The 12,602-nt window shown below is 46.9% G+C and overlaps 1 protein-coding gene across 1 annotated transcript in view; it reads right to left on the minus strand.

The window, feature by feature from the left end:
• RCSD1 (RCSD domain containing 1) overlaps positions 1-12,602 on the minus strand; it is a 35,378-nt gene that overhangs the window by 7,091 nt on the left and 15,685 nt on the right. Inside the window, exons 2-3 of the mRNA XM_082479782.1 lie at positions 2,834-2,941; positions 233-322 (exon numbers count right to left, since the gene is read on the minus strand). Of these exons, the coding sequence (XP_082335908.1) occupies positions 233-322; positions 2,834-2,941 (198 nt within the window). The remainder of the gene's footprint in view (positions 1-232; positions 323-2,833; positions 2,942-12,602) is intronic.

The raw sequence follows: 12,602 nt of genomic DNA on the forward strand, positions 1-12,602 counted from the left end.
GTAAAAACAAAAGCAGTAGAAATGGGATGCCTATCTATGCTACAGGAGTGGGAAACACCGTGGAGCTGACTCTGAGTCAGTACGTATGTGTGAACCAGGGAAGGTTTGATGCTGCATGATTGATATCTTTTGCTGCACAGCCTGACCTCTCTGCTACCTCCAAGCTCATGTCTCAGGAGAGAACAGGTTGCAAAGAGGAGAGACCTTGTCCCCCTATTAAATTGATACTCACTTGCTCATCATTGTCACTTGTCTCAGTTTTGTGGGAATACAATGGAAGGGAGCATGGCGGTTTCCTCCGAGTTGGCTTATGTGGTGGTACCTAAGAGAAGAAAACAACCAACTCAGCAGCAGGGAAATCAGATTTTTTTAAAAAGGAAGTGAAATTCAAGCACCAAAGGTCATGCTCTGTAAGTGACCTGCTTGGATGGCAGGGCTCAGCTTGCCTAAAGGCAGCACAAGATATTAGTATATGGGCATGTGGCCCATGAGTGCTAGGTGTGCTTGTAGCACCTCAAGCCCAATCCTAGTGTTGGAGAAGTAGTCTATATCTCTTTCCACAGCATGAACCACGACACTTCATGTTTTGCGCAAAGCTGTGGAGGGTGGAGAAGCCTTCCCAGAAGCTTCATCTTCAAAGAATCCTGCTGGAAACCCCCTCACACTGTTATTGTTCTCTTTCCTGTCTTATTACCAGGATTTCCTTTTAATGAGTCTCAGCTGCCTACCTGGTTCGTGATTTTCCTATTTTGCATCTGATATACTTTAGGGGCAAAAAGGGGAATTCTGACTTTTTCAACATGCCCTACTGCCCCATTCATTTCTCTCTAATGAAGAAGAGCAGCTCGCAGAGACAAATCCTCAGCTGTAACCTTTAATCTGACTAAGAAACAGATTGTCCAGGGAACAAGGCAACTTAATGGCAGGGACACCAGTTCCTTCTGAACGTCCTCAGGCTCTCAGAAGTACCACAGTGCTCACTTGGAAGGAAGAGATGTATAGCTCAGCACCTATGGAGTTGCTCCTTCGTAACTATTGCTCTGGTCTTGAAGCCAAGCTGTCTCTATTTTTACACCAGGTTTGTAGTCTCCTGGCAAGCTGTTAACACACTTTTCATGTGTTAACAGACAAAATACTCGGATAATATTGTGGATCTTGGATAATATCCGCAATATAATATTTGGATAATTTTGTTACCTTCTAACAGGTAGGCACGTGAAAAGTTGGATTATGGCATCTTTGCCCTCTGTAGAGTTGGCTGTCTTGGAGGACCTGTAGACTTGATGTCACTTAACTTCTGGAGGTGCTGCACCCAGCCATGGCAATGCTGCATCTCTAAGCAGCCAAGGGCAGCCCTGTCCTTATCCTTATGTCATGCTAGGAAGCAATAATACCATGTCTTATTGAAACTCCACCATTTTGCAACCATGAAATGCTGTGCTGTGCCACAGTGAATGTGTTAGAGATCCCCTAGTTGATAGGTTCTCCTTTGCTGGCATGGGTCAAGCAAGGGTTAAAGACCATCCACTCAGCCATTATTCTGAAGACAGCTTGAGAAAGCCGATGGGGAAGTGACAGATGGCTTGGAGAGAAAAGACAGGAAACTTTGTCCTCCTCGGTCTCTGGAGAAAGTGAGTTTCCCCCCACTGTGAGGCCTCTCTACACTGCCTGGGCTTGGGAGCCGCAGAGGTCTGCGGATAACACAAGAGAGGTCTGGGAACTTGCTGCCATCTTAAGGGTGAGGGACTTAGTGCAATAAAATCCCATACCTTAAAAAGAGGAAATTACTGTAATGGGACGGATGGAGCAGTGTGCTGGTGACTAGATGGGAAAAAAAAAAAGTGCTTGGGAAGAGATAGGCTATTCCCATCCTGGGGCCCTGCTAACCTCTGGGAGTGCTAACTGATAGATGGTGGTGTGCCGGCCCTGCAGGACAGAGGTCACCATTGCATCCAGCCAAAGACAGGAGGGGTGACGGGGAGGATACCCTTAGGCCCAGCCTGGGACATGCTGAAATCAGCTGAGCAGCAGAAGGAAGCAGTTCAGTTTTAAAGGGGTACTCACTGACTGAAGAGGGCCGCCAGTAAACATTTATGCTTCTAAAAAAACTGCATAATGATACAGGGGACTCTCCTAAAATGTCAACCTCCATCTATAAACACTCTGACTTTCCTTTCTTCTTAAGAGAGGTATTCTAGTGTTTTGCTTATCTGGTGAAATACAGCTTGTGAGGTAATGCTCAGCATCATGGGCTATCAATAAAATAGAGTTTCAGCATGACAGAGATAGGCACAGAATCTGAAATGTCATTGGGAAGAGGTAGCAAGGGCAAGTAAAGAAACAGCTTTCTCTCTCAGACCCTTACAGAAGGAATTACCTGGAAGAAACCTTCTCCTTTTGTGAACAAGGTGCTTGTGACCTGCCACTGACTTCTACACTGCATAATCTGTTGTTTGCTTTCTTTTTCCATGGCTCAATATTAGTGATTTCTTTATTCATTGTTGCCCTCTGCCCACAAAAGCCAGTCCAGAAAGTACATGCATTGCTGTCTGCTACTGTTAGGTATATATGCGTACCCTACCAAGCTTTACAGTGTCTCAGTTACAGTGTCTAGTTGTCCTGAGGTATGGCTCTACCAAAATACTCACCCACAAGCTGGCAATGCATAGAAGATACTGCCATAGCTTGCATTGCACTAGGAGACAAATCCTTTGTGAAGATTCAAAATCCAGGTGGATTCACACTCAGATCACTAATGCTCTAATTTCTACAGGCAGAGGTGAGTGCCTCATTTCCCACTCGATTACCTGCTGGTGGCTGCAGAGCTTCTTACCTCTTTCCCAGTGATACTGGCTGCTTGCTCTTTGAATTTCCCTGCTAGCTGAGCCACTGAGGGCGATGCCGACTTGTCCACCTCTGAGTTGGTCTCTGCTGGCCTGTTCTGACAAATCGAGAACAAGAAGTTAGGAGCAAAGGCTGGGAAAAGCAAGCAGGCTAGAGAGAAGCCTGCGTATGCGTTATAAAGTTCAAGAATAAGCAGGGACTTGAAGTAGAGTTTCTCACATCTGGCATCAATCATCCAGTCTGAGAGCAAGACATTTAGGAAGACAGGACCTAGCAGCATTTTCAAATATCCCAGAAAACCAGTAATTCATGCAGAGCTTTTCAGCCCTAGCTGAAGAGCCGATGCTCAGTATTTTTCACTGGAAGCAAACTAAGTATTTCTAGCCAAGTGTCTGTTCCCCATCATTTCCTCGCAGGGAGCAAATGGAGCAGAGCAGTAAAGGATATTCACATACACCTTCTCAGCCCTCCTATCCCTTTTTTACTGCCCTGGTCACCAGCACCCTTCCTTTTCCAGAGGTTCTGCTGTGAGAAGCCATTCCACGTCCTCGCAGCAAGCCAGCATCTGCTTGGGGATGTCCCTGTGCTGTTCTGCCTTTCTGGCAGTGAAATACTCAGGCGGGTGGGGGAGAAGGAGGAAATACCAGGACTGAGAAAAGCTTCCCCTCCCCTGGGTCAACAACAGGCTGAGAAGCAGGAGGCTTGTTGGAGGCTGGATGGTGCGGGTCTTCCCACAGCACACACCCCTGGTGTCTTCCTGCATTTACCTTGTTTTCTTTGCTATATGTGTATCAAGCAATATGAATAGAAAGCCTTGAAATCAAAGTTGATGAAAGGAAACCTTTGTTCTTCATCTCTAGTATCTGATGCCAGGGAAAACTGAACCAGAGGAACTGAGAACAACTAACCAACAATCCTTGTTTTGTTAGAGGCGGAGACCTCAAAACAACAAACCAGGCTACGAACCATGAGCAAGGAACCTCGTACGTCCACTCCCTGTACCACCACCATGAAATCATGACCAGCACCATACTTCTTACACCTCTGCCTCACTACTCTTCTGCTTCTCAGTCAGAAAGTTTCCCCCAAAGGCAGTTGCTAGAGAAATAAATTTCGGTTTCTCCAAAGGCTCCAGCAGATCCCTTCCTTCTTCCTTTATGCATCTCTGCCTGGGAGGGACCTGCTGTCTTGTTAATACAACTACTGCAGCATCACTGGAGGTGAAAGGCCCTTGAAACACCAATCTGGCCCACATATGGACCATTTCCTTTGGGTCACCACACTACAGCAGCTAGAGAAATAGCTGTGGAAACTTGAAATCATATTAAAGAAGGAATCTCTTTAGACTCCTAGTTTCTAGATTGAAAGCAAATTGAGGAAGTTACATTAAGGATCATCTGATCATCTGCAGCTTGGAGCACTCTCCAGTCTGAAACACCTGGTAGAGAGCAGCATGGCTAAGGCCTGTTTGCACTGTGGAAGAGGGACTTTCCTTTCTCAGACAGCTGTAAATAAATACTCCCAATAAATGCTATCTTCTTTCTCCTAGGCCCACACGCCCTAGTAGATGCCTGCCACTCTCTGTTTCCAGGACCCTGACTACATCTCCCCCATTAAACTTCCCATACACTTTGGACCAGCTTTCCTGCATCCAGACATAAAAGCCATATCAAGCTGTCTCCTCTCTAGCAGCTTCCCCCCACCTTTTCAGCCTTCATTAGAGAAATTACGGGCAGGGGAAGTGGCAGATAAGGGGAATGGAAGAAACAGTGAGGTAAGCAGATCAGCAGGGCAACCTGCTGCACAAGAAAAATGATGGCTGGGCTAACTGGGGAGGGAGAGCAGTTCCCAGCTGCAGGCTGGCTCCCTGCCGTGAAGGGAGGGCAGGCTGGAAAGAGGAGGGAGCAAAGAATGAACCTGGGGAAGGCAGGATGGACTGGAAGGCTTGGCTCAGCATAGCAGCTCCCAGGATACCTGGGCACAGCAGAACAGGCACCTCAACTGGGGACTCCGATGAGGCTGAGGAGCTGCAGGTGTCTGTGGCGGGAGGGTTGCCTCCCTCATAGTCCCTTTTTCTCCAAGAGCTTCTTTCACAGCCCTTCGCCTTTACCCAGAAAAGACATTGCACTTCCTCTTGGCCTCTTTGACCTCTTGTTTTGGGGTGGCTGTGTTTATTCTTTCTTTCTTTTTTTTTTTTTTTTTTTAATTGAGTTACAGTCTGAAAACACTGCTCCCTTTCTTTGGATTTGATCAAAGCTGTGAGGCTGGAATGGTTCCACGCGGTTCTTGTTTTGCTGGTAGCAGGCATTGATTGCAACGCGGCCCTTGCTGGCGTGAAGCTCGCCGGCCAGGGCGCAGGAAGCAGTGAACATGCCATTCTAAGATTAGCACAAGTAGCCCATGGGCCGTGTCCTCCTGAAACTACCAGCTGCAGATTCTCCAATTACGCTATGCATTTTGCAACAGAAGAAGTCCTTTCTCAGATCCTTTCTGGCAATTACGCTGCCGTCTTGTATCCAGCTTTTTCTACAGCCTCTTTTTTTTTTTTTAATTATTTTTATTTTTTTCTTTCCCAGCTGAAGTGACAGGCTCTATGTCTTCTAGTCAAGGGAAAGTGCCATACCGGGGCACTCCAGTGCAAAAAGTTCCCTTCCTTGCACTGCAAGGAGAACACTGTTCCTCTGACTTCCAGGGGCTGGACTGGCAGTCTCCCTCCCGCTGGGAGGAAGGTGGGAAGCCTCACTCTCTCACTTTCACCCCAGAGCATTTACCAGCCCTCAGCCTCTTCCATGACTAAGACACACATCTGCTCCTCTCGCCCAAGAGTTCGGTGCTGGCTCTCTCCTGTCCCATGATATTAATGCAACCTCTCCCATTCCTGGTCATTCTTCCTGTCTTGGTGACATAGCCCACTACTTTTATGAATGATGAAGAGGAGCATCTCTGCTCTTTTTTGGCAAAAAAGCTGAAATTGCTTAGATGTTAATTTTGCACTCTTTGCAGCCAACTGCTAATTCTTTTCCTTTTCAGAAGAGAAGCATGGTCAGCCTGCATGGCCTAAAAACAGCGAGCTAAAGTAAAATACTTACTCCATCAGTAATTTAGTGACTGCTACTCTGAGGTCTTTTACTGTTCCATGAAAATAAGTGTTGAAGCATTGCGTATTCTGAAAAATGTCAGACAGAGCAGCAAAACAGGAATTTAATTATACCATCAGTGTAAGCATGGCACTGTTTGCAAAAGAGGAAGTGCAACTAGCAAGTTCTCTGCAAGGGGTTTCACTTTCCTCTTCCAAATAAATTTATAAAATTGAGTAAATTTGAAAATGGTTTTCAACCCCATCTTTCTTCTCCTGCTTTTAAAACTGAACTTGGTCCTTTGGGCAGCACTGGAGAAGAAAGTTCTATCTGTATGTGTGGGTTAGGCAATTCAAGCTTCCCACCAAAGCCTCTCCTTCCTCATGGTTTGGAGTCCTTGCCTCTGATGTGAGAACAAAACTGCCCACCAATCCCTGATTCTGGAGATTGCCTGGAGGGGAGCCACTGTTTTTAGCCACAGATCCCTGCCTCTCTCACAAACTGCCTGGTGGAAACACCACTAGGTCCCCACAGAAACGTCCCATGCCATCCCTGCTGTATCTTTTCGAGGCATCTGGGAAGCTTTCTGAGGGGAGATGGCACAGTCAGGTCTGGCTAGCACAGTCCCAACTTCACTGGTGAGCTAATGAGCCAGAAGATGCGAGGGCTAGTAAGGTTGCCTGATGTGGAAGTAATAACATCTCACAGAGGGGACCCCTCAGTACAGCAATGTCATTACCTGTCTCAATGACACTTCCCAATTTTCCTGCTAGAGCCTGTGGACCCACTGTGGGCACCAGGGGAGAGAAGGTGCACGTTAGAAGCTCACAGAAAATGGGTCAAGAGACTGAAGAGTTTTTCAGTGCATCCTGTTTGGGTACTCACAAAGAGCTTTTCTTAAAGATCATGGATTTGAGCTACAGGTGGGGAGTGTCAATACAGACAATGAGTTTCTTAGGAAATCAGAATTGCAGAGAATTCCCACTCCTGTGGAAAACTGGAAAGCAAGAGGTGGTTTGGGGGATGAACTTGAGTGTCCTGGTGTCCTGTGACTGGTGCAAAACTGGCTCCAACAGCCCTCAGCTAGCAGTTTTGGTCATGACCCGCCCCCTTGCAATTGAAAGCTATCATGACTCCATCTCATGGGATTGATATCCCACCAGTTTTGTCACTGTCCATAATATGCTACTGGAAATGCTAGTCTGAAAGGGTATCAGTGGGGGTCAGAAGCAGATACTGAAGAAGTAGTTCAGGTTTGGATTTGTGCACCTGGTTTGGCTGATGAAAAGAGCAAAGGTCTATTAGCTGCCATACAGTGGAGTGTTTTGGCTTAAGCAGCACTTAAATACCAGATGAATAACAGCAGAGATTTGTACTGCCCTACTCTCCTTCCCTCCCCTATGAACCCTCTGACTTGTCTGCTTTTGTAGGTAGGATATTTTGGCCAGATGAAGCACCTTTTGTCTGAGATGCAAGTCCTCCACAGCACCTTGCAAGGCTGGAGTATTCAGTGCCTATGAAATCAGTGACTGTTACACAAGTTTTGGTAGTGGTCCTGTGCACTTTCCACCCCCATTCTCATGCAGCTGCATCTAGACATGGTTTTGAGGTCAGCCCCTGACCTCCACATCCCTCCCTTGTTTCTAAAGAGCTTTGCGTAATGATTCCCTGCGGCCTGTTCTCACAGTCCATTGTGCCGGCTGCCTTCCCGTACCCTGTGCTCACACAAGCTCTGCGAATGTCCCCTGTGACTTTCATGCGTGGGGTTTTTTTGTTGCTGCATATACAAGCTACCTCAGCAAAAGCAAATATGGCAAAAATAATGGCAAATGTAGTGTGTCAGAGGCAGACACCGTAAAGCACGCAAGGCTCGGGGCTAGTGCCTTGATTGCACAAACAGGATCCAGAAAGAGTGATCCTCAGCACCCAGCTCTCAACACTGTGCCACAAGAAGGCAGTTGTCAGTACGCTAGATGAAAACAAGAGAGGGTCAGTGCTTTTGGGGTGCAGTTTCATAAGGTCCTGGTTTTGGCAGACAGACAGGTTATGTTTCCAACTGCTCATTCTCCCTTGACCTTTCCTTTCCCCCATCCCCCCTCCCTTGCACCAGTGTGAGTTTGCGGGGCTGTGCTGTAAACTGGATCACTGAAATGATCTGGGCTAAAAATATGCCCCTTAACTCTTTACAAGGTTATTTTTAACCCAGATCATTTCAGCAATCGAGTTCACAGCACAGCCTGACAAGTGCTTGCACTGCCGTAGCGGGAGGGGATGGAGGGGTGGCAGGGGCAGCCTGCAGTGCAGGGGGGAGGACTTCCCTTTAACTGCTCCAGCCAGAGCCTGAGGAAATTACATCCTTATGTGTCCTCCTGTTCAGAGGCCCAAAATGACAGAAAAAAACATATTTTTGCATGCCTGCTGGTAAAGGCAGTTTTGGTCTGTGGCACCGGTACTTCACCCTGCAATCTGTTGCCTCCCGCCTGAGATGCAGCTGGGTGCAGGCTGTGAACCCAGGGAGCACCTGCGAGCCGTCACGGGGACCACGTTACTGGCAGCTGAGTGATTCGGAAGGTTTCCATCAAGCATCCACAAAAGCCCCGCCAATACTGTGTCAGAGATCTCCAGAAGCCTCACTTCAAACAGCAGCAGCCACACGGTTGCTGGGGAGTGGGTTTGCCTCACTGCACGGCAAAGGCAAAGCTCTGCACCTGTAGGACCTGCTCAGCTAAGGAAGGGATGGGGGATGCATCTGTGGGGAGGAAACTACTTAAGTTAAAATAAGCCATCATCACACTCTGCCTGGAGGCCAGCAAAAAAAAATATCTGGGAAGCAGTGCTGCGTGTTCCTTTAAAATTAAAGCATCAGCCCTCACCAAGGCACAGAATTCCAGAAGGGAACAGAGCCTCTGGCAGAGCCCCTCTTGCCCGCCTGGCTCAGTGCTCTGAAGGCAAATGACATGCTCTCTGTGCAAAGCTTTCCCAGACATGACACCTACCCTTCTCGTTTTTCAGTAAGGTAGCTGCAGGATTTGAGGAGCTGGCTGGTCATAGGCCTTGTCTACACGGGAAAGCTTACACCATGTGCACTGGGGTAACCCTCAGCTTGTGCGGGGAGCAGTACAACCTTAATCTGATAGAGCTGCCTGTTTTTCAGCGTAAGTGAACTTACTCACAGTCAACTGGGCTGAAAAGAGTCCTTCTCAAACTTCTCAAGTACCTGTTTCTGACACAGAGAGCAGCATTTTGGGAATGACACATTAAGCTGTAGCGGGGAACGTGCCTCCTTGCAGAGGTCCCTGTGGGCTGGAGGGGGGGTGAATGTCTCCTACCCCTGCAATGAGGTGCTGTAGCCTCTCTCCTGAAGAGACTCCCCTGCAGAGACCGGGTTTGGTGAACTGGAGATGTCCTACTCACTTGCAGACCAAGCAAGGGAGAAGTGGTGACAGTACTAGCTCCTCCCATACTGCCCTGCCAATTTGGGGTGACCATTTCCATGGGCAAGAGTTAGTCGCTTCTCCTTGCCCCATCTTCTATTTGACCATTGAGGCCAGCTGCAGACAAAAGGCCTCTGAATATTCACATGGTACACCATCTGAGGTACAGTTCCTGTCCATCTGGAGAGAATGTGAATTTATGCTGTGGAGAATGCATCATGAATTTACGTCATTACCAGCCAAACACACCTGCATGTCAGACCAGTCCTACCTTTTTTAAAGGCCACAATAACGATGCAAAACATAATAGTAATGTGTCCGCATGAATTGAAGTAATAAAATCTTTCATTCAGTTAGAACTGTATTTAGTACCTGTTCTAAAGGCAAGTGTCCAAAGAGGCCAATCCACCGAAGTACCCTTTTCTATCCCTAGGTTCACTTGTTGCTCAAGGAAGATAATCTAAATAAACCTGGAATGGGTCCCTAGGTGTGGGTCTTAGCCTTAAAGCAGAGACAAAGAACGGACAAGTTTAGGTTCACCTGGACAAATCTGCCCCTCTTTTTGTCTTGTTCAATGGCAGGAAATAGGTAACTGAATTTTCATTTTCAGCCTCTCCTTACAGGCATCAGTTATTTTGGCTCTGGCATTTTATAAGTGCAGATAAGATTAGATGGGTAGCTCATAAGGAACTCCTCCTTAAATGAACTAAAAAACACTTAAGAATAGTTTTTAATTAGGATTGGCCCCAAGTTACTGCTGGAAAAATCTCTCTAATATGTAGTTTGTAGTTTCGTTCAAAGCCATCTCTCTGCATCTGCCATTTAGATGAATCGCGGTTTGCACCCTCCTGCCAACATAACCTGAACCGGTGTGTTTATCTGTGTCTGTGTGAGTACATCAGTGGCATCAGGATCATATTGAAAGGGGAACATTGTTCGGACTGGGAAGGGAGAGATAAGTTAGCAGGGTAGGTTTAAAACACAAACTCCCCCAAAGGAGCAAACTGAAAGGCAAGAGGGTGGGAAAATACCTGAATCACAGCGTGAGGAACTGGGCAGCAAAAATCAGGAGAGGCTGCTGCACACAATCTGAGCCTGCTCATTCTCTTCATGATCCACGAAAGCAGCAACGCAGGCTGAGCACAGCTTGCCTAGGAAGTGGGTGGGCTCACACTTGCCTCAGCCCATTTTTTACATCCCTAGAAGGAAATCTCACGATGCTTGTTCCAACTGGAGCTCAGCAGCGTGCTGGGCCCTTGGCTCAAGAAGCAACACATCCTGAGATGTAAGCCCTGAATAAACAAACCTCTTCTTGCTACACTGACCATTCTCCATCCCAGCAAAGCATCTTTCTTCCCATCTCTCTCTACCCTTCTTCGCAAATCATTCTCTCTGTTTCAGGAGGGATTTATGTGATTTATTTATTCACTTGGCCTCTTGTCTGGCAACGAAGCTGTTCCTTGTCTGGTTGTGGTATATTTTAATTATTGGCAGAAGCCCCAGAAGCCCCCCAGCCCCAGTGGCTGCAGCTGTGGCTCTGTGATACCTTATAGCCAGTCCTGTCCATCATCGTGTCAGCACAGCCCGTAGCACCCTGGGATGCAGGGCCAAGGCTCCTACCGGCATTTCCTATTTGTTATAGAACAGGAGTGATAATTACTGTGCTCCACCAAAGCAAAAGCTACCGTGTAAGCTACTTCTGCACCTACCTCTGGTGGGGGTAAGATAGCTCTGTAAACTCTGTATATCAGAGCTTTATCACAGTTACTTTCCAGGAGAGGACAAGACCAGAATGCCTTGCAGATCTTTCAGGTGTATTCTAATGCTGGAAAAGAAATATTACTTTTCTACTTCTCTTTTTCTGTTGTGTTTTCTTTGATCAACTAAGCTAAACACCTCCATTTTACATCCCAGATGAGAATTTTGTGAGTTCTAAGAATGCACAGAGTCCTCATCCTTTTCCTCCAAGCTGCCATCAGATGGCTGGGCAAGGAGGAATAAATGGCCTCAAACTGCCATGGGTCCCTCACTGGCAGGATACAGGAGTGAAACACAACAGAAAGCTGAGCAAAGAAAATAAGATTTCCATTTGAAAGATTCAACGAGCGTTCTGGGGCTGATATCAGGACGCAAAATCTGGCTGTGAAAGACTGTAAGGGTATGTTGAGAGGTATAATAATGATCCCAACATGCACTCCAAAATACTTGGCTGCTGTTTGCAGGGACTGGCATTTTAAAGGTCATGCAAACAGATTTCTAGTTTGACATGCAACAAAAGGAATTAGTGGTAAGCCTCTGTCTGTCTCACAAGAGATCGTGTACAAGTGTGCAAAACCATTGCAATTGAAGATCAAGCTTTTTCTACATTAAGGTCAAGCCTCAGCCAGTGCAGAGTGGCCGCCATGTTTGGTTGATGCCACATGCAACAGAGGGAATCTTCAGTCTTGCAGCTCCAGGGAAAGCAATCTGCAGCCTGTGGGAATATATTGGGAATGCTGGAGTTTGGGCTCCAGATTTCTGAACACTTTGTGAACACAACGGGACCTCAGATTAGGTTTGGAACCAGTCTGAGCTCCTGGGCCCCAAAATGGGCTTGAGAGTCCTATGACTCAGGCACACATCTCTTCTGCACATATCTCTATGTAGCTGTATATTCTGGTTTCCTTCAGATAAGGGAGCACTCACTAACAGAGAAATGTCAAAAAAAGTCAAAAAATACTAGACACAGAAGTTTTGGAGACAGACAGGAGGAGGTAAAGACTCATGAACACACATGCTACCTTCAAGGCAGTCAGCGTTGTTAGAGCCCAGTGACCTCTGGCAGCTTTCTTCAGTTCTGGTCTTAATGAAAACAGGACCTCTCACAGCAGCCCAAACAAAGATTTGACTAGAACTACTGAAATGCAAGTTGCAGGAACACGGATGTCAGGTCTCTTCTTAAAATTCTTTTTGTAACATTTTCAGTGGAGAGCAAGGTTCTTGCCTGAGTGTAAATCACTGCTGGCCTGTCTCTCAAAGTCTGGGAATAAGTTAGCCACAAGAACAACTCAGAAGTACAACATCCCTCTTCAGAGTGGTACCCAGGTCAACACTTACCCCACCACAGATGAATGAACATGGGATGAGTGTGTGTCTGAATTCAACTGCAAGGCTGTTGCATAGCTATAAAGAGAGTGATAAAGTGGAAGGAGCTCTGACTATAACGTGGGGCAGAATAGTATGAGGAATACAGACTTCAAAGAAGGGT

Source organism: Vanellus vanellus, assembly GCF_965231255.1.
Source record: "Vanellus vanellus genome assembly, chromosome: 1".
NCBI lineage: Eukaryota > Metazoa > Chordata > Aves > Charadriiformes > Charadriidae > Vanellus > Vanellus vanellus.